Here is a 27,497-nt window from a genome sequence, read left to right as displayed (position 1 = left end):
ATAAGAACAAATACCAGCTGTAAACAACCAGTACCAGGGAATACTGAGTAAATATCAGCAATGTTCAAAGAATGCACCACAATAAGGCATGATAACATATGCATACTATCACAGTACACTGTTCTGTAATTTCCTATTTATATATCCCCTCTGGTAATCTGTGAGGCAATTATGGACAGGGAGTAGTAATATTCACCTGAAACTTATGTTGCATCAATTCTTGCTGCAAAGAAGGCCCCAATAAATTTTTTTTAAATTAAGTTAAAGAAAAGCTATGTTCACGGAACTGCCTCAACAATTCATTAAATAAATCACATCCTATTCCTTCACAGGTTTAACCACTGGAAATTCATGAACAATGAATTCACTTTACTCATCCTGTTGGAACACCTCTGCTGAACTTTTGAACAAATCCTGCAATAAAGAGATTGCTTATCAAACCCTCAGCATTGTGGATACAATTATCCTCCCTTCTATGATTGGGGTTATCTGTTCACTGGGGCTGGTTGGCAACATCCTCATTGTATTCACTATAATAAGGTAAGATCTTCTTATTCTTTTCTGTAATTTAGGCACATTCTATACTCCCTAAATGAATCTCTTTCCCTCGATAGGATTTTTCTTAATGAAATCGGTTTGGAAATATTTGGTTAAGATAATTAAACAGGATTCTACAGATATTTTCATCATGTATTAAGTAACATCTGAGTTGTAAAACTCAAAATGAAAAGGCCTAAGCCAATGCTTCCTGCTGGGTTAGGGAATTTTCTCAATCTTAGCACCATATCAGATCACCTGAGGAGCTTTTAAAAATCTTAATACAGGGGCGCCTGGGTGCCTCAGTCAGTTAAGCATCTGACTCTTGGTTTCAGCTCAGATCATGATCTCCTGGTTCATGGGTTCAATCCCCATGTCGGGCTCCATGCTGACATCATGGAGCCTGCTTGGGATTCTCTCTCTCTCTGACCCTCCCCTGCTCATTCTCTCTCTCTCTCTCTCTCTCTCTCTCTCTCTCTCTCTCTCTCTCCCTCCCTCATTCCCTCCCTCTCTCAAAATAAATAAACTTAAAAAAAAAACTTCAATACATAGTTTCATCCTAGACTAACTAATTCAGAATCTCTAGAGGTGGAGCCCAGGCATGAAATAAAACTTCAATGCAACCATTCTATTTTCTGGCAATAAGAGTTATCCTAACAAGTTGCCCTGGTCGGTTGATGAAAGAGACTCTTTTTCACTCATTTGAGCAAGAGAGACACTCTCCCTGATCACCCAAAGATTCAGGCAGTCATAGATGGTAGGCTCTTCCCTTCAGTGTAGACTACCCCCATGTAGGCCAAACTGAGAGACATCTGCTGCCTAGTACCTCCTGCCTTTGCTTCTCATCTCCCACCTCCTTCAGGTAATTTCCTTGTTCCTCTCAAACCCAGGGCATAAGGTTCAGCCTGGAAAATAGGAATAGGTTACTTATTTCCTATGGGTTTTGACACAAGGATTCAGAGTTAGTGTACCTGTGCCCCATCACTACTTGATATTTTTGCTATCCTGATTATTTTCACATTTAAGTTTTACTTCTTTTAATCAATATAAGATGTTAAATGTAATTATCCTGGTCTCCAAACATGCTTATAACCATCATAAAAAAAATTGTCCATGTTTCTATATAAGAAAACACTTTTGAGAGTACCACTTAATAATAGTGTTTTCAGCATATTAACACAAATTACACCAATCTTTTGTGTAGCATATTACACTTACAAAGCACAGTTGTAAACCCACTTAATCCAAAATAGCAGTACAATTACTATACCCATTTAGGCAAAGAGACTTAGGAGAGAAAATAACTTGCCCAGCATCACACAGTTAGTGACAGTCCTGGCATTGAACTCAGATCCCAAGATTCAGAATCCCCATGAACTCGGATTCCAAATTCTAGGTTATTTTCTCCACATTAATAAAAACAAACAGAGGAGCCTGGGTGGCTCAGTTAGTTGAGAATCTGACTCTTGATTTTGGCTCAGGCCATGTTCCCAGGGCCATGAATGGAGCGCCGTGTCGGGCTCCATGCTGAGTGTGGACCTGTTTAAGATTCTCTCTCTCTCCCTCTGCCCCTCTCCCCAACTCGGGTGCTATAAATATATATAAAAATAAAAACAAAAAGGGGCTGCTGGGTGGCTCAGTCAGTTGAGCATCCAACTTCAGCTCAGGTCATGATCTCGAGGCTTGTGAGTTTGAGCCCCACTGGGCTCTGTGCTGACAGCTCAAAGCCTGGAGTCTGCTGTGGATTCTATCTTCCTCTCTCTCTGCCCCTCCCCTGCTCGCGCTCTGTCTCTCTTTCAAAAACGAATAAATATTAAAAAATAAATGAAAACAAATAAACAAGTCATCAAAACTAGAAAGATGGTTGGATTTACTATGTACATAGAAGAATTTTCACAGAATCAATTAAGAGCAAAAGCAACCCAGAGGATGGTGATGCAGATGACTTTCACTATTCCGGAGAAAGTTCATAACTGGTCACATTCCCCAGGTGGCTTCCTATCAGCCAGCCCACTTGCAATTTTTTTTTAATGATTGCCTTTTTTTTTAGCTTTATTTACTTATTTTGAGAGAGAGAGAGTGAGAGAGAGAGTTCAAGTAGGGAAGGGACAGAGAGAGAGGGAGACAGAGAGAATCCCAAGCAGGTTCGGCACTGTCAGCAGTGTGGAGGCTGACACAGGGCTTGAACTCATGAACTGCAAGATCATGACCTGAGCCGAAATCAAGGGTCAGATGTTTACCAATGGAGCCACCCAGGCACCTCTCAAATTTTTATTGTCATTATCTCTGCAGTTAAGTGTAGCACATCAACGGTATTTACACCATCCATAATTGAAGATTTATTTGGTATATTAGAATTCTACTCTTAATGAATTCAATCATTTCTTATTGTGTCCTGTAAAGCCATTTGTGAACATCAAGCATTTTAAAATAATTTTTTAAGTGCTGTAAGTAGTTCAACTCAATACATATTGCTAATACCTATTGCAAACCCAGCACTAAGTGTTATACAAATACCAAAGAAATGCGGTAGCATCTGACTCTAAAAAGTTCAAAGACTAGTAGAAAAGCTAAGATTTAAACACATAAAATAATTTGAAAAATAATATAAGACATTAAAAACAATCAAGTGAAAAAAGAAAAAAGATGCTTCAAATATTAAGTTCCAGGAAGGAAAACAGAAGTAATCAGATATTCTCCGGAAGCATCAAGGAAGCAATAGTGCCAAGTAGAGAGTTTATAGTCAGAAAAGGGAATGTTTCTCGCTCTCCCCTGTTTGCCTGTTGCTCCTGCCCACTTCTCCTTCCATCTCTCCTCATACCCCTCAGGATCTTTACTGTCCTCTCCCGGAGATACATATAGGATGTCTCACACCCATAGAGCCCCACTGGTGAGAAATCAAGTTATCATGTGTTGGCCCTACAGAAATGGTTGCATTTTTTACAGGCAATTTTTATATGCAGAGACTCTTCGGTGTTAGATTTCAGGCCCTGTGACAAGCTGTTGAAGAGATATTTGGGGCTGGAAAAAATTCTTGGTTCCCCTCTAATTACACCCATAGACAATGGCCTGATCTTATCTACTTAGCTGGAGACAAAGCTGGAAAAAAGAATAAATGTGGAATGTGAACTCTTCTAAAAGTCAGTACTTGAGCTATAATTCCTGGAAACAGATTCTCAACATAAAGCAAGTAATCACTTAACTGGAAAAAAAAAAGAAAACCTGAGCCATCGTACTGACCAATTTATTTGCAATGGTTGTGAAAAATCTGTCCTTTATTCTTATCATTACCATTTTATAGATAATATGTGAGAAGATACATTAATGGAGCTTTTAAGATGAATCTTTTAATCTTTCAAAAAAAATTTGGGAGCAACTTAATTTTAATTTTTATTACTAGGACTTTAATATTTTTCTTTGTAAATTCCTGTCCAAAAATGTATTAGTCTTTCAAAAATCATTTGAAAGTAAATTAATTTTAATTTTTTTTTGGCTTGGAATTTATCTAACACTTTGTTTTTGGAAAATTGCTCTCTAAAAATTTTAAGGCATTTTGTATTCATATTTTCATCATGCCTTGCCATGATCTTTTATTTGTTACCTTCTTAACAGATGGGTGGCTTAATTAAAATATTAAGATTACACTAAAAATAAGGAGAAGTTCCATTTATGATGAATATTTGTATCAGAAGAGGATGAACAGAACTGAAAGTCAGTAAGATCATTAGCGATACTAGGAAACAAGAATTGAACTAACTTCTGACTTTGCCAAAGGAAGACTAAAAACATATAAGAAAAAAAATAAGTTTAAGAAATATGGAGTTTCCAGAATAAGAGGTTCTATGTGGCCATTTTTTTTAATTTTTATTTTTATTTTTTTTATTTATATATGAAATTTATTGTCAAATTGGTTTCCGTACAACACCCAGTGCTCATCCCAAAAGGTGCCCTCCTCAATACCCATCACCCACCCTCTCCTCCCTCCCACCCCCCATCAACCCTCAGTTTGCTCTCAGTTCTCAACAGTCTCTTATGCTTTGGCTCTCTCCCACTCTAACCTCTTTTTCTTTTTTTTCCCCTTCCCCTCCCCCATGGGTTCCTGTTAAGTTTCTCAGGATCCACATAAGAGTGAAACCATATGGTATCTGTCTTTCTCTGTATGGCTTATTTCACTTAGCATCACACTCTCCAGTTCCATCCACGTTGCTACAAAAGGCCATATTTCATTTTTTCTCATTGCCTATGTGGCCATTTTAAAGAGTAAGAAGCAAATTGTGCATTAGGAAGGTGACTATAAAGTAGTGAAGCCAGATCATTATTAGTTGGTCACACTTTAAATTCACAGCAGGTCAAAAGAAAGCCAGATTAGAAAATGTAGGAGGGAAACTGGGCCAATTATAACACAATCATTTCCCCCTTTTATTCTTCAGTGGGAGACTAGTGAACTCAATCCCATTACACAACTCTGCTCCACAGTCATAGTGGGCCCTGGGAAGCTACTTCCATAAAGGGGAGGATGTTCTTCTCCATCAGATCCCTACCCCCACCTCCTGAACACATCTTTCACCTGTCGACTGACAGTCTACTGGCAGAGACTCTCCAAGGGATGCCCTGTTTCCTGATAAATAAAAAGTCCTTGTTCTGTCATTCCCTGACACTGTCAAGTCAATGAATTCATACTAAACCATGAATTCTGAAACACCTTACTTTTAGCCCTCCCAGTGGTATCTACATTTTATACAGAGATCACAAGAGGGTCAGTATATTAACCTGAAGCAATATTAAGAATCTAATACTCTTCTTTTAATGTTTATTTATTTTTGAGAGAGAGCAAGAGCACATGCACATGAGTGAGGAAGGGGCAGAGAGAGAAGGGGGACAGAGGATCCAAAGCAGGCTCTACACTGACAGCAGTGAGCCCACTGTAGGGTTCAAACTCACAAGAGATCATGACCTGAGCCAAAGTCTGACGCTCAACCCACTGAGCCACCCAGGTGCCCCAGGAACACAAATGATCTAATGGTGGAATACCAGTTGCTAAAACAGACAGGAAGATTAAAAAGTTAGAATAAGACCCCTTCATTTTTTCTACCCAGCTTAAATCATAACTACTGGTTCCCTCTGACCCAGCCCTCAGCCATTCTCAGAGTGTCAGCCATATGTAAGTTCTTGTTGGAGTTAACCATACTCTTGCTGCACACATATCCTATATTTCAGATGCTATAGAACCTTCAGCCACATCTGTTCACCCAACGTGGAAAGTTGTTGGAAGAGCCTCATTGCAATGGTCCAATGAGCCAAGAAAACTCTGGAATCTAAAGGGGTTGAATGTCTTTTACTAGGACATAAGGAGGGCATAGAAATGAAAATGGAATTGCCAGTTAGGTTCTCTTTCAACTGTATCCCACTATGTATCTAGAGCAGCATTGGCAAGTATGTCATTCTACTCTCCCATTCCAAACTCTCCCATCCATACCAGTCATCTCTAATCTGTGCACAGATCTGTCCTGTAAGTAGTGACCTTGCAAAGATTCAGAATTCTTCTCATCACAGTGCTTCACAAAATCACTACTAATCCATTGGGGTTTTTCCACAAGTGGGATTTAATTCAACTAGAGTTAAATGTCAGACATCAACCCGAAGATACACAAAAGCAGGAAGCTTTGGGGATACCTGGGTGGCTCAGTCAGTTGAGCATCCAACTCTTGATTTCGGCTTAGGTCATGATCCCAGGGTCCTGGAATCAAGCCCTGAGTCAGGCTCTGCACTGACAGCATGGAACCTGCTTGGATTCTCTCTCTCTCTCTCTCTCTCGATCTCTCTCTCTCTCTCTCTCTCTCTCTTTCTCTCTGCCCTTCCCCTGCTAGCTCTTACTCTTTCTCAAAATAAATAAACATTTAAAAATAAAATAAATAAAATTTTTAAAAATCAGGAAGCTTCTACCTTGTCCTACCACCATCTCCCACCCTAACACCACCACCCTTCTCCCAGCCCTGAGCTGGATGGAGAAAAGAAAATAGGTAGTTTTATAGACCCCAGGAATCTAGACTGCCTCGTGGGAGCTGTAGCCATAAAGGGATCTGGGATAATGGAATTGAGGCTATAGGAGGAAGATGGGGCCATGGAAGATGTGCATCCACTGCCAGAGATGCCAATAGCTTAAAAGGATAAGAAAATGCCTTGACCCCTCCTCTCCTCCCACCCTCCAATTTCCCTCCAACAGTGCTTCCTACTGGCCAAAACCAACCAAAAGCCAGTTGGCAAAGACACCTAGGAACAAAGCTGGAGAAGAGTGGGAAAAGGATTTGAAAGCAAGTTGATCAGCAAAGCAGCCTCCCGCATGTGTGGTCTTATGTGTTTTATTTAATCCATAGCATATGTTGTTATTTATGACCATAAAATGTAAACATGTTATTAACAGTCATACTACTGTTTAAACACAAATAATAGTTATACTACTATTATCCAGTAGATAATCATTGTCATCACTTGGCATGATTCCAGCATATTTCTAAACAAATGTTGAAATAAATTATTTAAATGTATGCTATATACATAATTGGGACTTTTTTACTTAATCAGTATGTTTCCCTTTTGATTAAATATTCTCAAAAACTATGATTTGTAATAACTACATAATTTATTGTAAGGTACTGTGCAATACCATAATTTATTTTATCATTCTCCAAATTAGTGAGCATTAGATACGGCCATGTTAACCATATGGAAAACATGTTAGCTAAAAGGATCACTAGTCTACATTTTTTATTTTAAATGTTTGAGTCATGACAGAAATTTAGTGAAGTCTGGCAACAGAACATCTGGAGATGAATTAGACCTAAAAAAAAAATGCAAGTTGTATACGTAGAAATTTTACAATTTCTCCTTAATTTTTTTAAAATTTCTATGCTGTCACTCTTACCACAGAAAGCAATGATAAATATAATGTGTTATTTTTATTGCCCTATCTATCATCTTTTGCCCAGATCATCATTTGTTTCAGAATTCTCCTTTCCTATACAGAATATCACCTAGAAACACTTTCTTTAATTCATTTTAATTGCCACTTAATGGCTTGCGCTGTCCTCCACAATGGTACTAACATAATTCATTATCAGTTGATGATGGGTACCTGTCTAGAGAAGAGCAAGGGCTGTGAATCTAATTGCTGCAATTAGACCCTAAGCAACCACTTAGAGTTTATATCCTAATTCAAGTGGAAATAACACCTGTTTATAGGCTAAAATTTATGGGGGATTTTATGGTGTTTTGCTTTGTTTTTTGTTTTTTTAATGTGGAACTCTTTCTACCTGACCTCTGGGAGCTATTCTCCTCCCCTGTCCCCTCCCCATCTCCCACTGCCAGTGGCCTGGTGGGGACAGAGGATGAGAGACCAAGGACAGTCACTTGGCTGATCTTTTGGTTGACATCATCTTTTCCTCAAATCTCTTCTCATTCTGGATCTTTCTTTTTTTTTTTTTCAACGTTTATTTATTTTTGGGACAGAGAGAGACAGAGCATGAACGGGGGAGGGGCAGAGAGAGAGGGAGACACAGAATCGGAAACAGGCTCCAGGCTCTGAGCCATCAGCCCAGAGCCCGACGCGGGGCTCGAACTCACGGACCGCGAGATCGTGACCTGGCTGAAGTCGGACGCTTAACCGACTGCGCCACCCAGGCGCCCCTCATTCTGGATCTTTCTGATATGAGTCACCAACCTGCTTGGGGACAGGGAACCAACATGCTTTATAGTGTCATCAACCATGCCCGAAGTGCGGTTGCTGAGTAAGTATTCGATGGCAGTAACTTCCCACACAGTGTGTGCTTGCCAGGATCTGGAGAAAGCATCCTCTCTGATTTGTTTCACACAAGGATTTTATGGCTTAGAAATAAAGTTCACAGGCTGTAGAATTTTCAGCTCATGGATAATAAAGACACACGTTAGCTTCCAAACACAGAGCAAAGCCGTGTATTCAGAGTGAACTAGCAATTGTGGCATAATCTTAGGGCTAATTTTTATGTGCTCTGTACAGTCTTATTTGTCCTCAGTTCAGATGCCACTTCTGCCAAGAAATCTGCTTTGACTCTCCAGGGGAGGGTGCAGGGGCCCCTTTTGTGTGCTCCTTGCGCTTGCTCTAGCTTTCTCTCACCACACTGCAGTGATCTTTATTTATACACATCTAGACTACAAGCTCCTTGATGTTAGAGTTTATAGATTATTTAGCTTTGCAGCCCCAGAGCACAATATGATGCCTGATACATAATTGGTGCTCAATAAAATCTTCGCTGAAGTAATGAATAGCATCTCCCAAATAAAGATGTTACCTTTTTATTACTGAATGTCCTAACGCCTTGAAGATAGGGACCAAATGAATTTTTTCAATGTTTATTTTATTTATTTTGAGAGCAAGAGAATGCACACACATATGGGAGGGACAGAGAGAGGGAGAGAGAATCCCAAGCAAGCTCTTGCGCCATCAGCTTGGAGTCTGATATGGGGCTCCATCTCATGAAATGTGAGATCATGACCTGAGCCAAAATCAAGAGTCAGAGCCTTAACTGACTGAGCCACCCAGGTGTCCCATGGAACCAACTAAATTTTAAATTTAAATTTCTGCCCTTAGAAAATTCTTTTGCCTACAGAGAAGAGAGCCACATCTAGACAGCATCGAATGCACTCCCCCCAGCAGGGGTCATGAGATTATTCTCCATGCCCTCTTAACAGTTTACTCTTCAGATTTCTTCTCCACACTATCTGGATTTCATGATCTTAATTCATAGTCTTTGTTATTGGGTTAGATATTATTGGAATATTTCTAAGTGATGGTTGAAACTTTTTAACAATGATCTGTTAGTATATGACTTAAGCTTCAGTGGGGAAAAATGCATTGTATAATGCAAACCACTTATTTTCCCTGTTCAGCTGTTTTTGGTGGCAGGGATAAGTAAGGAGTAAGCCTTTTGCCTGATGGAACTTGGAACTGGTATAATTTGTTTCTATGTAGAAATTACCCCCCAAAACTTAGTGGTTTGAAACAATCAACATTTATTATCCCACACAGTTTCAAGGGTCAAGAATCCAGAAGCAGCTTAGCTGGGTGGCTCTGGCTCAGGGTTTCTCATAAAGTTGCAGTTAGCTGTTCTCCAAGGCAACAGTCATCTTGGTGGGAGCTGAAGCATCTACTTCCAAAGTAGCCTACTCACATACCTGGAAGACTGATGCTGGTTGTAGGCAGGGGGCCTCAGTTCCTCTCCATGTGGATCTCTCCAGAGTTGCTTGAGTATCCTCCCAAGATGGTAGCTGGCTACCCCAGAAAGTGATCCAAGAGAGAGCAAGGAGAAGGCCTATAATGCCTGTATGCTCTTATGTCACACATTGTCATTTGCACCATATTCCATTTGTGAACAGTTGGTTACTAAGTTTAACCACACTCAAAAGGACATAATTAGGCTCCATCTTTTGAAAGCAGTATCAAAGAATTTGTGGACATATCTTTAAGCCACCACAGAAAGTTATCAGGTATATAGTTCAAAATGTTTAAGTACACACAAGACTAGACATTCATACATGAATTTGTGTAGGTTTTCCTTTAATTTCTTTTAAAATTCATTTAGACAATTAAAAATTTGTAACAGGTGGCATAAATTGAACACGGTGCGTAATTTCAATATCAATCCTCAGTTTCCCTGCTTTTCTTTCAGGTCCAGGAAAAAAACTATTCCTGACATTTATATCTGCAACCTGGCTGTGGCTGATCTGGTCCACATCATTGGAATGCCTTTTCTTATTCATCAGTGGGCACGGGGAGGAGAGTGGGTGTTTGGGGGGCCTCTCTGCACCATTATCACATCCCTGGATACTTGCAACCAGTTTGCCTGTACTTCCATCATGACTGTAATGAGTGTGGACAGGTAAGTGATGAAACTCTGAAATGGCTTAACATAATTCAGAAGTGCTTGTGCTTTCCCATGTTTATCCCAGTTTAAGCAACATCTGCTGGTTTGTAACAGCAAAGTTCCTCTTACTTTGCTTATTTCATTGTAGGACTTCAGAATATTTTTTCCAACTTTCATAGAATTATATTTTTAATGGAAATTTTAAAACGCTAAAATCTTTTTCCTATTCATTCTTTACTTCAGTATTATTTCTAATTCACTGCAAGATAAAGATATCTTGAAATCATGAAATGTTAGAAACAAGAATGAGTGCCCCCCATCATTCTTGCATTAAGGAAACTGAGGCCCCAAGAAGTGAGGGTATGTTCTGAAGGCACACAGGAAGTCAATGGCAGAACTGAGAACTGAAGTATGTCTCCTTACTCTCTGTCCAGGGCTATTTTTGGTATGTTCAATGTCTCACAGACTCTTGTTATCACCTGGCAGTTTGAAGGAATCTGGGAAATAAATTTGGGCTCCTGGATAGCTATGAAGAGACATTGCGGTACCAGGAAGACCATATTTTACATCTTTTACACTCATCATTATATGAGTTAACACAAATGCTGATATTTAATTAACATCATTAGAAATGCATTAGACTGTGACCTGGAATGTACCATAGCCGTATTCACCAACCATTAAGCTAATGTTATTCGAGGAGATGACAGTGATGGTGAGTACTTATGGAGCCAAGGAGTGGTGGAGCCCAGTTCCAAGCTGTCTCTAGAGATGGCAGATGACTCATAACAACTTTATCATCTGACCTCTTCAGGAAGCAGGCAAGCTAGGATGTCCCTGCATTATCTAGATGCAAGGACCTCCAGACTAGGTCTTAGCAACATTCCCCAAATAGAAACAAGCCCTAAAGATACAGTAACATGCAAAACAGGAATGGTCTTAGAGAACAACTCACTTAAAATCTCCATCCATCTTCTTCCCATACCAACCCCAACCCAGCATACTTGACCCCCTCTTGCTCTGATCTACTTTTTCTTTCTCCTTTGTTTCCAATATATTATATTGTATAATTTGCTTTTTGTTTGGATGTGTGTGTGTACTGTTTATTGTTCAGTTTCCCCTACCCCTCAAATGTAAATTCCATGAAGTCAGGGTCTTTGATCACTAATAAATCCCAAGTGTCTATGTGACAGTGCCTGGCATATAGGTGCTCAAAAAATACTGACAAATGAATGACTGTCAGTCTTGAGTGCTATGTTAAATTTCCCTGGGTCCTTCCAGGACCTCTTCCTGAGCTCTGCCTCTTTTTCCACTCCATGTGTGTCTTTGGGGTGAGGACGTGATGATCAGTTTTTCAAATGAAAAAACAAAGGAATAGTGAGGTTCATAGAAATCATTCAGTGGATCATTATTCAGACATGAATAATGATGGTGATGTTTAATGCATTTTTTATATCCTACTGCTTTTCTGCAAAAGAATTCTCAAAATATAGACTGTGCTTCTCAATTTATAATTAACAGCACATTTAAAAATCAATGTAGGTCTGTTTGGTTCATCTGATGCCAGCCATTGCTGACAATGTCTTAGGTAAAGCCTGGTGAGCTTGGCCGGTGTTCCAACACAGGGTGAGGGCTCAGCAGAGGACAGGCCCACTGAAAGAAAGCAATCTAAAGCACAGGTATTACCAGTCATAAGCACAGGTATTACCAATCATAATCCCATTCTCAGAGATAATAAAAGCTTATTCATACCCTGTACCCTGAAGGCAGGAGAGTTTTTGGCTTTTTCTTTAAAGAAAGGAAATTGTACCTCTTCTGTAAACCTCTTACTGCAAATAAACTGAATGGACGTGGTCTGCACTGGAACAGACCAACTGTATACATTCCCTAATGTTCACCGGTTCTTTTCTGTGAGTGTATGTGTACATGTGCATGTGTGTCATATATATGAATGTCACTTTTTAATTTTTTCATTCTTCTTTTAATGTTTACTTAGAGAGTGAGAGAGAGAGAGAGAGCAAGTGGTGAGGGGCAGAGAGAGAGAGAGAAAGACAATCCCAAGCAGGCTCCACGCTCAGCACAGAGCCCAACATGGGGCTCAATTTCACGACCATGAGATCATGATCTAAGCCAAAACCAAGAGTTGACACTAAACTGACCGAGCCACCCAGGCACCCCTTAATGTCACTTTTTTAGTCTAATGGACACAGTGTGCTAAAATTTTATTTTAGAATTAAGGCACTTGAATACTTATCCTTCTCTCTGTCCTCACTCTAGAGATTACATGGCCAGAGAGAAATTAAGAGTCTGTAAAACTGAACCTTTTTCCTTCTTGGCATTTCTTATGGTTCCAACTGTACTAAAGGCATAAAACTTCAACAAAATCTGAGATTCTGTAAAACAGAAATGGAGTTTTCTTTGCAAGGCCATAACCATGGCATTGGCCATGTCAGTGCCAAGAGTAAGCCTTATCACTTACACATTTAAGTCATTTTAAATGTTTATTTATTTTTTGAGAGAGAGAGAAAGCACATACATATGCACATGCAAGCAGGGAACATTTAAGCCATTCAAGTATTGCCAATTTAACAGGTCAGAAATTTCAAATGCATTTGATAATTTCTCTCCTTCTTTCTCTGATTAATGATAACTACAGGTGTGTGGAATATTTCAATAGTAGGTTTCTACCTCCAAACAATACCCATATTTATTCTTCCAATCCATGAGCACAGAATTTTTTTCCATTTCTTTATATCTTCTTCAATTTCCTTCATAAACTTTCTATAGTTTTCAGCACATAGATCTTTTACATCTTTGGTTAGGTTTATTCCTAGGTATTTTATGATTCTTGGTGCAATTGTGAATGGGATCAGTTTCTTTATTTGTCTTTCTGTTGCTTCATTATTAGTATATAAGAATGCAACTGATTTCTGTACATTAATTTTGTATCCTGTGACTGCTGAATTCATGTATCAATTCTAGCAGACTTTTGGTGGACTCTATCCAGTTTTCCATGTATAATATCATGTCATCTTCAAAAAGTGAAAGCTTGACTTCATCTTTGCCAATTTTGATGACTTTGATTTCCTTTTGTTGTCTGATTGCTGATGCTAGAACTTCCAACACTCTGTGAAACAACAGCGGTGAGAGTGGACATCCCTGTCGTGTTCCTGATCTCAGGGAAAAAGCTCTGTTTTTCCCCATTGAGGATGATATTAGCTGTGGGCTTTTCATAAATGCCTTTTAGGATGTTTAAGTATGTTCCTTCTATCCCAACTTTCTTGAGGGTTTTTATTAAGAAAGAATGCTGAATTTTGTCAAATGCTTTTTCTGCATCGATTGACAGGATCATGTGATTCTTATCTTTTCTTTTATTAATGTGATGTATCACATTGATTGATTTGCGAATATTGAACCAGCCCTGCAGCCCAGGAATGAATCCCACTTGATCATGGTGAATAATTCTTTTTATATGGTGTTGAATTTGATTTGTTAGTATCTTATTGAGAATTTTTGCATCCATATTCATCAGGGATATTGTTAAAATGTCAATACTACCCAAAGCTATCTACACATCCAATGCAATCCCAATCAAAATTGCACCAGCATTCTTCTCAAAGCTATAACAAGCAATCCTAAAATTTTTATGGAACCACAAAAGACCCTGAACAGCCAAAGTAATATTGAAGAAGGAAGACCAAAGTGGGAGGCATCACAATCCCAAACGTTAGCCTCTACTACAAAGCTGTAATCATCAAGACAGCATGGTACTGGCACAAAAACAAACACATATTCCAATGGAATAGAATAGAGACTCCAGAATTGGACCCACAAAAATATGGCCAACTAATCTTTGACAAAGCAGGAAAGAATATCCAATGGAAAAAAGACCGGCTCTTTAACAAATGGTGCTGGGAGAACTGGACAGCAACATGCAGATGAAACTAGACCACTTTCTTACACCATTCACAAAAATAAACTCAAAATGGATAAGGACCTGAATGTGAGACAGGAAACCATCAAAACCCTAGAAGAGAAAGCAGGAAAAACCTCTCTGACCTCAGCCACAGCAATTTCTCACTCGACACATCCCCAAAGGCAAGGGAATTAAAAGCAAAAATAAACTATTGGGACCTCATGAAGATAAAAAACTTCTGCTCGGCAAAGGAAACAATCAACAAAATTAAAAGGCAACCAACGGAATGGGAAAAGATATTTGCAAATGACATATCGGACAAAGGACTAGTACCAAAAATCTGTAAAGAACTCACCAAACTCCACACTCAAAAAACAAATAATCCAGTGAAGAAATGGGCAGAAGACATGAATAGACACTTCTCTAAAGAAGACATCCAGGGGCGCCTGGGTGGCGCAGTCGGTTAAGCGTCCGACTTCAGCCAGGTCACGATCTCGCGGTCCGGGAGTTCGAGCCCCGCGTCAGGCTCTGGGCTGATGGCTCAGAGCCTGGAGCCTGTTTCTGATTCTGTGTCTCCCTCTCTCTCTGCCCCTCCCCCATTCATGCTCTGTCTCTCTCTGTCCCAAAAATAAATAAACGTTGAAAAAAAAAAAATTAAAAAAAAAAAAAAAAAGAAGACATCCAGATAGCCAAGAGGAACATGAAAAGATGCTCAGCGTCACTCCTCATCAGGGAAATACAAATCAAAACCACACTGAGATACCACCTCACACCAGTCAGAGTGGCTAAAATGAACAAATCAGGAGACTACAGATGCTGGAGAGGATGTGGAGAAACAGGAACACTCTTGCACTGTTGGTGGGAATGCAAACTGGTGCAGCCACTCTGGAAAACAGTGTGGAGTTTCCTCAAAAAACTAAAAATAGACCTACCCTATGACCCAGCAAAGCCCTGCTAGGAATTTACCCAAGGGTTACAGGAGTGCTGATGCATAGGGGCACCTCTACCCCAATGTTTATAGCAGCACTTTCAACAATAGCCAAATTATGGAAAGAGCCTAAAATGTCTGTCAACTGATGAATGGATAAAGAAATTGTGGTTTATATACACAGTGGAATACTACTTGGCAATGAGAAAGAATGAAATATGGCCTTTTGTAGCAACATGGATGGAAATGGAGAGTGTTATGCTAAGTGAAACAAGTCATACAGAGAAAGGAAGATACCATATGTTTTCACTCTTATGTGGATCCTGAGAAACTTAACAGAAGACCATAGGGGAGGGAAAGGGGGAAAAAAAGTTACAGAGAGGGAGGGAAGCAAACCATAAGAGACTCTTAAAAACTGAGAATAAACTGAGAGTTGATGGAAGTTGGGAGGGAGGGAAAAGTGGGTGATGAGCATTGAAGAGGGCACCTGTTGGGATGAGCACTGGGTGTTTCATGGAAACCAATGTGACAGTAAATTTCATTAAAAAAAAAGAGAGATACATTAAAAAATCAATACCAAAAAAATTTTGTAAACATCCAAAATATTAAATGTATATATCTCCAGATGAAAGCTGCCTAAACTCTCATAGATGGCTACTTTTGTAAATATATTCTCTAGAACATCAAAAGTCAGTAAGTAGGAGCCAAATCCCCCATTCAACAAATATTTATTGAGTATGACCATAGGTCAGGAACTATGCTGGATACAAATGATACAAGAGCATTAAACTAATAGTCAAGGTTCCTGCTTTCCTGGGGCTTCCATTCCCAAGATGTAGACAGACATTAAGTGAAGAGTCACACAGCAAATGTGTATTTCCACACAGTAATACATACTAGGAAAGAAAAGCAGAGTTCACCCACCATCTGCATTTATAGTCATGGGCCCTTGTATAGAGTACGTAGTCAAGGGAGGCTTCTCTGAGACACACAGAGTATTTTTTTAAATAATATTTTAAGTTTATTTCTTTATTATTGAGAGAGAGAAAGAACACAAGCTGAGGAGAGGCAGAGAGAGAGGGAGACAAAATCTGAAGCAGGCTCCAGGCTCCGAGCTGTCAACACAGAGCCCGATGTGGGCTCAAACCCACAGACCCACAGACCATGAGACCACGACCTGAGCCGAAGACAGACACTCAACCGACTGAGCTGCCCAGGCGCTCCGAGACACACAGACTATTAAATGGAGACTCAAAGGAAAAGCAAGAGGAAACAGAGGGAGATTCTGCCAGGCAAGTAAGACAGCATGCACCTGGCCTTGAAAGGGGAGAGAGCTTAAATGAAGGCCATAGTGAGACTGGAACAAGCTGCAGCCTGAGTGACAGGCAGGGCCAGGTGAAGAAAGACTTGGCAAATAATGGTAAGAATTCTGAATTTTATCTGAAAGGAGACAGAAAACCAGTGAGGGGTTTTCAGGTGGGAGAAGGAGGATGTTGGGGTGAAGATATAACCAGAGAAGATTCCCTTATCTATTGATGCCATGACTCCATTATCCTTTCATCCCAGACAAAATGATGGTTGGGCTGCTGTACAATCACTACCTCGTGGTTGTACACAAGGGAGGGAGGGGTCCTTCTCTCCTCAGACACAGGTAATGAAGGTGCAATGTGCAGGAGAGGAGCAGCTGGGGTACCCTGGGCCACAAACGTCTCCCTGAATGCCAAGGGGTCCCTTAACTAAGTGTCCCTTAAAACGTTCTGCCTCTCATGCAAAATTGAAAGAACAGGGGACAAGCAATTTTTTTTATTTTTAGAAATCTTAAGTAGCTCTACAAAAATTAAATAACCACCAAAACATGTTTTACATTTATTTGATGTGTATGGATACTGCCTTCCAACACCCCCACCTCCAGCAAAACTGTGCTTTCACAGATAACCTTCCTTCTGGGTCTAGGCTGTTTCTCACCTTTTAGCTTTCAGTTGGCTCTGAAACATTCTTGGACTTGCTTGAGAACCAAATATATTTAATATGTCAGGACTTCAAGCTTCATTAATGATTATGCTTTTTTTCTGAATTAAAAATGGGGGGAAAAAAGAAAAGAAAGAAAAACCCCTTCCCCATGAAATTAGCCCATTTCCCCTCTTTGGCCTGTAGCCTAAATTCCTGGAAATCTGCATTGTCTGCACTAGTCATGTTGGTTTATCCTCACTGTGATTCCTGTGGACTGCTTTCCAAGAGCCTGGGGCCCCCACTGGAAAGTCATCTGGGCAGAATGTCTGTCCCCATGGGCCAGAACCTCATCCTGCCTGGGGACTCTCCTACCAGCCAGTGCACTTGCCTCCTTCCTGCCTCCATGTCAGTAAATCCTACTGGGAAGAAGGCCCCTCTCTCCTGGAGGAAATCCCTGCTCAGAAGCAAAGTTTTCCAGAACCCAGCCTACATGGGAAGCACTTTTGTAAAGACAGAGTTTGCACAGGGCAGAATTTTACCATTATCAGTGTGTTCGGGGAAGTGACAGCTATTTCAGTGAGTGGTTTATTCAGACTTGCAGGGTCAAGAGTTGTTTTCTCTACAGGTACCAGCCAGCTCTTAAAAAATAGAACTTTCTTTTACCCTGATAGAGGTGTGCTTCAGGGAAGATAATAATACTAATAATTTACTCTTGTCATGAACCTTTCATCCTGGCAGCTCAGCGTTTTATTGATTGTTCCCAAACCCTTCTTAACTGGCTTTGCAGGTACTTGGCTCTCGTCCAACCATTTCGACTTACAAGTTGGAGAACGAGGTACAAGACCATCCGCATCAATTTGGGCCTTTGGGCAGCTTCCTTTATTCTGGCATTGCCTGTCTGGGTCTACTCGAAGGTCATCAAATTTAAAGACGGCGTGGAGAGTTGTGCTTTTGATTTAACATCCCCTGACGATGTACTCCGGTAAGTTGTTAAAACTTAAGAAAAATAGAGTTGAATTAAGTTGTGAAGTGCTTCATCCTCCTTGTCAACACGTGGACAGCTGCACACAGTGTCCTTGGGGACCCTCTAAGGGGCAGTCTCCCCGCTTCACTTTCTGCTTTCCACAATCAAGTTGGTAGCCTGATTTTAAGGAGAGGGTAACCTTTAGAAAAAGATTTGGAGTTTAATTATGTAGCCTCAGTGGACACAAGTATATTTAAATATGGATTTTAAAGATCCATGGCAACCAGACACAGCAGGAATGCAAAAATCAAGGGAGGGGCAAAATTTCCAAAAGGGTCTAGGCGTTACCAAGATTCCAACCTTAACAGTGTGCCACTGGAGTTTGATTTAAGTTTGCCCTCCCTCCCAAAAGATATATTCAAGTCCTAATTCTTAGTACCTATGAATGTGACCTTATTTAGAAATAGGGTCTTTGCAGATATCATCAAGTTAAATGAGGTCATACTGGATTCGAGTGTGCCTTAAATCCAGTGATTGGTGTCCTCACAAGGAGAGTGAGGTTTGAAGAGACACAGAGAGGACAGAGCCTGTGAAGACAGAGGCAGGGATTGGAGTGATGTGTCTACAAGGGAAATAACACCAAGGATTGCCAGAAACTACCAGAGAGGCATGGCATAGATTCTTCCTCAGAGCCTCCAAAAAAAACACCAACCCTGCCAACATCTTAATTTCATACTTTTTTTTTTTTTTGAGAGAGAGAGTTGGGGAGAGAGGAAAAAAGAGAATCCCAAGCAGGCTCTATGCTCAGCAGACCCCAACTTGAGGTTTGATCTCACAACCGTGAGATCATGCCATGAGCTAAAATGAAGAGTTGGACACTTAATTGACTGAGCCACCCAGGTGCCCCTTAACTTCTACCTCCACAACTGAGACAATAACTTTCTGTTGCTTTAAGCTACCCAGTCATTTGTTACAGCAGCTCTGGGTAACTAACAAGGCAGCCAATACAGCTTCTCACATTTTAATTTGAAAAGAAAAATTAAGTCAAAAATTTTTGTTCGAAATTTTGAATATATCCTTGGAGTCTAGGACTAAAATTCTTTGACCGCCTACTACAGGCTACGTATTGTGCTAGGTGCTTTTCACACACATTATCTCCAGTCAATTTGGAAGATTCCTTTTTCCTATCTACCACTTGTCAAATAGGTGAGTCATTTCTGCGTCATGTACTCACAGCCCAAGAGGGATGGAGGTAGAGGCCCTTGCAAGGCTACAAATCCAGTAACAAAAATCTCCAGAGGACCACAACATCAGTAGGAGTGATTGTTAATTCATTATTTTCTCCCACCAGCACTGGCAGCACTCACAGACAAAAACCATCTGCCAATCTAAAGGTGAAATGATATTTAATCACTGGTGGCTGACAGATTATTAATATGAACCCCAACCTGTCTAGCAGAGCAGCACAACAGAGCAGGCTGTCTAGAGGACTCAGCCTGTGTCAAAGAAATAATAATGATTATTTTGCACCAGCAGCTGCATCTGCTGGTTTTGGTTGGTTATCATAAGGGCAATCCTGAGGTTCTAGCCTCTGTTGTTACTCCCCAGAATTAAGTTCTTATGGTGAACTGAGACTGGAACCAATGTGTGGCTTTCAGTGTCCCTCTGCTCCCAGGTGCTCTCCCTGCGGCACCCTGTGCACACCCACCCAGTGTGGGCTGCCTTCATTCACCAACACCAAGCTTCTTCCAGGCAGGAGGATAACTGGAATCCATGCAAAAATGGAATTGGCTTACCTGAGAATTTTCCCCAGGGGATCTCAAGGAAAAGACTGTCTCATTTCACAACAGGCCCTTTGAGAGGCCATCGGGGTCTTGATTACAATGGTGGGCTGTGCAACTCAACTCTCTTGTGGATTCAAATCCCACCTCTCCTACTTACTAGCTGGATACCCTCAGGCAAGCCACTTAACCCCTCTGTGCCTTAGTTTGCTCTTCTGTAACAGGAGAATACTAATGGCAATTATAATCAGGCATTGAACAGATTCAATGGATTAAAATATGTCAAGTACTCAGATCAGCATATACTATATAATAAATGCTACTTGCTGTTCCATATTGTAGATAACACTAAAGATAATGGTAATAATATGGATTCTCACCTGTTTGTACTCAGTAGTGCTGGGCTTGGCTAGAGAACAGATGAGCACCATTGTTGGCAAATAATGAAGAGCAAGACTTCTCTACATAAAAGCAGCCAAGATCCTTAACTTTTCCCCCAAAGACTTTTATCCTGAGCCCTGAGAAATTAGAAAATCATGCCTCATAAACTGTAAAAACCAGTTCCCGGCAATGTGAATATAACAGCCGTGTCTTCTCTCTCTCTCATTTTACAGGTATACACTTTATTTGACAATAACAACTTTTTTTTTCCCTCTGCCTTTGATTTTGGTATGCTATATTTTAATTTTATGCTATACTTGGGAGATGTACCAACAGAATAAGGATGCCAGATGGTAAGTATTTACCCTATTTTGTTTTATTTGTTGAAAGAACAATTCAGAGATCCTAAGACATCCACAACAGAAATTTAAACAACAATCACTTGAAACATACCACATTTAGACATACGGGCATTAATGTTTATATGAGGCATTTTCTGAAATAAGATATGTTCTGAAGCAGCTATTTGAGGACCTCCCAGTGATAAATCTTGCAATACTAATGTTATAGTTTCATAAAAATCTAAACAGAACTCAATATACTATTAAAAGAATATTTTTATATTTGTTATCAATGTTACTTAAATGTTTCATTTGTACACTTTGAAGAGTTGTGTACATATGTAAATATCCTAGATGCCGTGTATAACTTTCTAATTTTGTGCTTAATTTTTTAATTTGGAGGAAAAGAATCTCATTAATACTTGAATATTTAGGACGAGATTAATTAGGACTGAATAAAACCAAAGATTTACCTTAAGACAATAGACTTGGGAAGAAACTTTAAAAATAGTTGTCAGTAAAACTGTATGAATAAATCTAAATTATTTTCTACTTGAAACTGTCTATAACAAGTTAAGTAAGTCAGTGAACACATAACATGTTGGATTTTAAGACAATATTAAATTTTGTCTTTAGAATAGATTACTGTATTTTGGAAAGACAAGATCACTAGATCTCCCACACATCACCCCCTCTTAATCCTATTTCACCCATCCCCCCACCCACATCCTCTCTGGCAACCAACAGTTTGTTCTCTATATTTAAAAGTCTTGGTGTTGGGGCGCCTGGGTGGCGCAGTCGGTTAAGCGTCCGACTTCAGCCAGGTCACGATCTCGCGGTCCGGGAGTTCGAGCCCCGCGTCAGGCTCTGGGCTGATGGCTCGGAGCCTGGAGCCTGTTTCCGATTCTGTGTCTCCCTCTCTCTCTGCCCCTCCCCTGTTCATGCTCTGTCTCTCTCTGTCCCAAAAATAAATAAAAACGTTGAAAAAAAATTTTTAAAAAATAAAAATAAAAAAAATAAAAGTCTTGGGGTTTTTTTCCCCCTTTAAAAAAAAAAAAACGTTTACTTGTTTGAGAGACAGAGAGAGAAAGAGAAAGTGGGATAGAGACAGAGAGAGAGGGAGAGAATCCCAAGCAGGTTCTTTCACTGTCAGCTTGGGGCCTGATATGGGGCTCACAAACTGTGATCATCACAAACTGTGAGATCATGACCTGGGGCCAAAACCAAAAGACAGATGCTTAACTGGCTGAGTGCCCTAGTATCCCAAAGATTTGGGACCACTGTGTTATCATTTTTATTTGTGTCCACATTTTTTTATTTCCTGTTTGATTTCTTGATTGACCCACTCATTATTTAGTAGCATGTTATTTAACCTCCATGTATTTGAGCTCTTTCCAGGTTTTTTCTTATGGTTGATTTCTAGTTTCATAAGTATATGGTTAGAAAAAGATGTATGATATGACTTTGATCTTTTTGAATTTGTTGAAACTTGTTTTATGGCCTATTCTGGAGAATGTTCCATGTGCACTTGAAAAGAATGTGTTTTCCACTCTTTTAAAATGGAATGTTCTGAATATATCTTAGATCCATCTGGTCCAGTATGTCATTCAAAGCCACTATTTCCTTGTTGATTTTCTATCTGATCTACCCATTGATGTAAGTAGGGTGTTAAAGTCCCCTGTCAGTGTATTCCAATCAATTACTTCCTTTATGTCTGTTAATAGTTGCTTTATGTATTTGGGTGCTTCGATGTTGGGTGCATAAATATTAACAATTGTTATATCTTATTGGATTGTTCCCTTTATGATTATGTAATGTCCTTGTTTGTGTCTAGTTACAGTCTTTGTTTTAAAGTCTATTTTGTCTGATATAAATAATGCTACCCCAGCTTTCTTTGTACTTTCATTTGCAAGGTAAATGTTTTTCCATCCCTTCACTTTCAATCTGCATGTGTCTGTAGAAATGAAATGAGTCTCTTCTATGCAACATATAGATGGGTGTTACTTATTTATCCATTCAGTCACCCTATCTTTGATTGGAGCATTTAGTCCACTGACATCCAAAGTAATTATTGATAGGTATGTACTTACTGTCATTTTCTAATTTTATGGTTATTTTTGTACTTCTTTGTTCCTTTCTTCTCTTGCTCTCTTCTCTCATGGTTTGATGGCTTTCTTTAATGATGTACTTGGATTCCTTTCTTTTTTAAATTTTGCACATCTATTACGGGTCTTTGATTTGTGGTTATCATCAGTTTATATATAACATCTTATGCATATAGCAGTCTATATTAAGTTGATGGTCACTTAAGTTTGAACCCATTCTAAAAGCACTAAATTTTTACTCCTACCTCCCCAGTATTTTACGTATATGGTGTTATAATTTACATTCTTTTATTTTGTGAATCCCTGGGCTGATTTTTATAGATATACTTATTTTTTCTGCCTTTCTGCTTTCTACTTTTCTTATTCCTACTTTCGGTTTTTCCTTTACACTCAAAGAATCCCCTTTAATATTTCTTATGAGGTTGGTTTACAGGTGATGAATTTCTTTAACTTTTGTTTGAGATATTCTTTATCTCTCCTTCTACTCTGAATGATAGCCTCACTGGACAGAACATTCTTGGTTCCAGGGGCTTTTTCTTTCAGCACTTTGGATATATCATGCCACTCCTTTCTTGCCTGCAAGGTTTCTGCTAAAAAATCAACTGATAGCCTTATGGCACTTTCCTTATATGTATGTTTTCTTTTCTCTTGCTGCTTTTAAAATTCTCTCTTTATCACTGTTTTTGCCATTTTAATCATTATGTGTCTTGGTGTGGATCTCCTTGGGTTGATTTTGTTGGGAGCTCTCTGTGCCTCCTATATCTGGATGTCTGTTTCCTTCCTCAGATTAGAGAAATTTTCAGCTATTGTCTCTTAAATAAATTTCCTGCCCCCATTTCTCTCTCTTCTCTTTCTGTGACCCCTGTTAATACAAACGTTATTTGTATGCTTGACTGTGTCGTTGAGTTCCCTCAATCTATTCTCATTTTCTATTATTCTTTTTCTCTCTCTCTCTCCTATTAAGCTTGATTGCTTTCTATTATTCCATCTTCCTGATCACTGATCCATTATTCTGTTTCCTCTATTCTACTATTTTATACTCACTTTGGTAGCACAAATATCTTTATTCTGCTATTAATTCCCTCTACTGTTTTTTTTTAATTTCAGTAATTTCTCAAGTCCAGTGAGTATCTTTATAACCATTACTTTAAATTCTCTATCAGGCATATTGCTTATCTCCATTTCATTTGGCTCTCTTGCTGCGATTTTGTCCTGTTCTTTCATTTGAGATCTATTCCTCTGATTCTCATCTTGTCTAGCACTCTATGTCTATTTCTATGTGTTGGGGAAATCAGCTACATCTTCTGCTTTTGAAAGTGATGTCCTAATGAAGAAGGGGTTCTATAGTGCCCTGCAGTGCAATGTTCTCTGTTCATCAGAATCTGCTGTTTCACGGGTGTCTCCTATGTGCGTTGCATGTGCTCTACTATTATGGCTGAACTGCATTTGACTTCAGTCCAGTCATTTGCAATGGCTCTCTGTCGGTGGTGGGCAGAGTTGGGTCCTGTATTGTTAATGGATCAGTATGGGGCTATTGTGGGCTTGAGTTGGGTCAGACCATGCATCTGCCAGAGATGCAATAACATCAAACTACAGGGGACTCTCCCTGTGTTGTCTCCTGAGAAGCTTTCACTGGTGGTCAGGGACTATAGTCAGACCAGATGTCTGCCCCCAGTCCACTGCTGGAGCCTCAGTGAAACTTCTGTGTGTGGTTATCTTCTTCTCTCTCCAGGACAGAGTCACTTTGTTTTTGTTTTTATTTTTTAATGTTTTTTTTTTTTTTTTGAAGACAGAGAGACAGAGTGTGAGGGGTCAAGGGACAGAGAAAGAAGGAGACACAGAATCTAAAGCTGGCTCCAGGCTTTAAGCTGTCAGCACAGAGCCTGATACTGGGCTAGAACTCACGAACCACAAGACCATGACCTGAACCGAAGTCAGACACTTAACCGACTGAGCCACTCGGGCACCCCAGACAGGAGTCATTTTGGAGTGACGCTGGCCACTGTCAGGGCTGCTTACACACTGCCAAGCTTGTGGCAGTGCTTTGGATGGGTTCCAGCCAAAGGCATATTGGAGGAGGCAGGTCTGCAGGAGAACGTGGGGGTGGGGTACACTTTTAGCAAGGTAGGTAGAGAGTGTTCATACTGGTTCCCCAGGTGTCCATGCTCTTTTATTCTTGGATAAGTCTCCTAATGATTTCTGCCCCTCCAGTACATGTTCTGAGATTAATAAATAAATCACAGATATTTTTCAAACTGCTGCTTCTGTGCTGTATCTACAAGGGACTGTGGTTGTGTTGTCTCTTTAGGGGTGGGAACTCAGTTTCCTTCCGCCCTTTAACTCTCCCAGAGATGAGCCTGCTGATTTTTAAAGTTCCAGGTATTAAGCCTCACTGATTGTAAAAACTTGTGAAGTTAAGCCCCTCTGTTTTTAAATCCAAATGTTGTGGAGATTCGTCTTCCCAGTTCAGATCCCCCCTGCCTAGGATGTCTAGTGTAGGCTCTGCTCTTCTGCCTTCTTCATGCTTGCAGCTTCCTGCCCTCCTGTGGACAGCCTTACATGTCAGTTTTGCTCCTGACCACACCTTTGCCCTTCCTACATTTTTGATGTGGCCTCTTCTCTATGATTAACTATGTAGAGTCTGTTCTGCCAGGTTTTGGGTCATTTTCTGGGTTATTTACAACTGATATGGGTGTTATCTAGTTGCATCTGTGAGATGAGATGAGTTTAGGATTCTCCTAACCCACCATCTTCCCTGGAAGTCAAATAGGCGATCAATTTAACCATGAGTCAAAATCTGTGGCAAACTCTGGTGCCAAAGGTTTAGGTGTTTTATTGACCCATGACATTTTTTCCCACTTAGCTTCCTGAAATTCTCTGGTAATGTTGCATTCCCATTTAGAATGGGAAAGGGAAGCAGCCACAGTTATGGAAAAATAACTTAGCTTCTAAATGTATCACAGGCAGCTGAGCTGGGAAGACAGTTGAAATGGAACCACATGGAGTATTAAGACACTGACAGTTGGAGAGGATGCTTGAGCCCTTTTAAGACCATCCTCCAAAACAGATCACTTTGTTCCCAGCACTTTCCTCAGAAATGCAAAGAGCATCTTATGAAACAAATCTCATACTGTCCAATTACCCCTCAAAATGCAAATAATTAGAGGAATGATGGTGCCTACTCAGATAAGCTGTAGGCTCAGATGGTGCCTACTCAGATAAGATAATCATTATCTTACAAAGATTTTCAGTTGCCGTGCTTTTTTTTTTAATCATTCCCTGGGCTTTTTCATCTGCTTCAACTACATCCCTGGGACATTTCTATTAAATATCTAAATATAACATGATAAAACTTGGGAAGTTTCAAATTTTATCTGGAATAATTTTAAATTAATAGAAAAGTTCCATAAATAGTATAGAGTTCCTATACAGTCCTCACTTCGTTCCTCCATGAATATACTACCCTGCCATGATGCATTTGTCCAAGCAAAGAAAATGGCATTGGTACATTATTACTAACTAAACTCTACCCTTAATTGGATTCCTCCAGTTTTTTCATTACAGCCTCTTTCTGGTCCAGGATTCAATGCAGAATACCACATTGCATTTAGTTGTCATGTCTCCCCAGTCTCCTCTAGTCTATGAGAGTTTCCTGCTCTTTCCTTGTTTTTCATGACCTCGAGGGTATTAAGGAGTACTGGTCAGGTATCCCATAGAATGTTCCCAATCTGGACTTGCCTGATATTGTATCACAATTAGACTGTAGTTATGTGTTTTGGGGAAAGATCAGTTCTTCTCATCACAACACATCAGGGGGCTCATGGTAACTGCATGACATCTCTGTTAATGAAAGCTCTAGGAAATCATTGCCCCATAATTTCTATGGTTGTTTATGTTCTGTCTATCTAATGCTTCCTTTGTAGTTATAATCCCAGTGTTCCAAAGCAACAAGTGATGAAGCTGACAAAGATGGTGCTGGTGCTGGTGGCAGTCTTTATCTTAAGTGCTGCCCCCTATCACGTGATACAACTGGTGAACTTACAGATGGAGCAGCCCACGCTGGCTTTCCATGTGGGTTATTATCTCTCCATCTGTTTCAGCTATGCCAGCAGCAGCATTAATCCTTTTCTCTACATCGTGCTGAGTGGAAATTTCCGGAAACGCCTGCCTCAAGTGCAAAGGAGAGTGACTGAGAAGGAAATCAACAATATAGAAAATACCTTGAAATCCAGCTTTTAGGAGAGCACACGTATCACCAAAAGTCTAGATAGGCTTCTCTATGTTATTGGTATTACTAGAAAGAGCAGGTGAAACAGTGTGCTTATGTCCATCCTTCCTGTGTATTTGTGACTCTCAGTAGCATGGAATGGAAGTGTAACCATTCAAATGCAATGAGTTTAATATGCTAACTTTAGTAAGATGTAAAATTATTTGTTCACGTTGGGAGTATAGAAAGGGATAGTCTAAGATCCCTGAGCTCCATGGTTATGGGTGTTACTTCAGCATATTATAAACTAGTCACTGATAAAAGGGCCATGACTATTGACTGAAAATTCACCAAGGAATCTGGCCTTGCCATCCATACTTTGGCTTCACAGCAATAGTGCTCTTGAGATTCCTAGGAGGGGAAAACCTTATCATGAAGTCTTAAATTTGGCCATTTTTTATCTACAAAATTTCATATGATTCAATCTAATG

General features: G+C 39.8%; 1 protein-coding gene across 1 annotated transcript; it reads left to right on the top strand.

The window, feature by feature from the left end:
- The first annotated feature begins 336 nt into the window (after positions 1-336).
- Positions 337-27,112, top strand: MCHR2 (melanin concentrating hormone receptor 2). Its single transcript, XM_040474254.1, has 5 exons — positions 337-540; positions 10,239-10,448; positions 18,015-18,209; positions 20,587-20,706; positions 26,723-27,112. The coding sequence occupies exons 1-5, from the start codon at positions 359-361 to the stop codon at positions 27,036-27,038; spliced, it is 1,023 nt and encodes a 340-aa protein (XP_040330188.1). The 5' UTR covers positions 337-358; the 3' UTR covers positions 27,039-27,112.
- Positions 27,113-27,497: the final 385 nt, after the last annotated feature.

The sequence above is a fragment of the Herpailurus yagouaroundi genome, unplaced genomic scaffold, assembly GCF_014898765.1.
Source record: "Herpailurus yagouaroundi ecotype Mexico unplaced genomic scaffold, PumYag 139, whole genome shotgun sequence".
In the NCBI taxonomy this organism is placed as follows: Eukaryota; Metazoa; Chordata; class Mammalia; order Carnivora; family Felidae; genus Herpailurus; species Herpailurus yagouaroundi.
Note: the sequence above shows the minus strand (reverse complement) of the source record. Positions and strands in the feature narration are given on the sequence as shown.

Coding starts and splice junctions, on each gene's coding strand:
- MCHR2 (XM_040474254.1), top strand. CDS start 359: ATGAATTCACTTTACTCATCCTGTTGGAACACCTCTGCTGAACTTTTG. Junction 541..10,238: donor ATTGTATTCACTATAATAAG/GTAAGATCTTCT, acceptor CTTTTCTTTCAG/GTCCAGGAAAAAAACTATTC. Junction 20,707..26,722: donor CAGAATAAGGATGCCAGATG/GTAAGTATTTAC, acceptor CTTCCTTTGTAG/TTATAATCCCAGTGTTCCAA.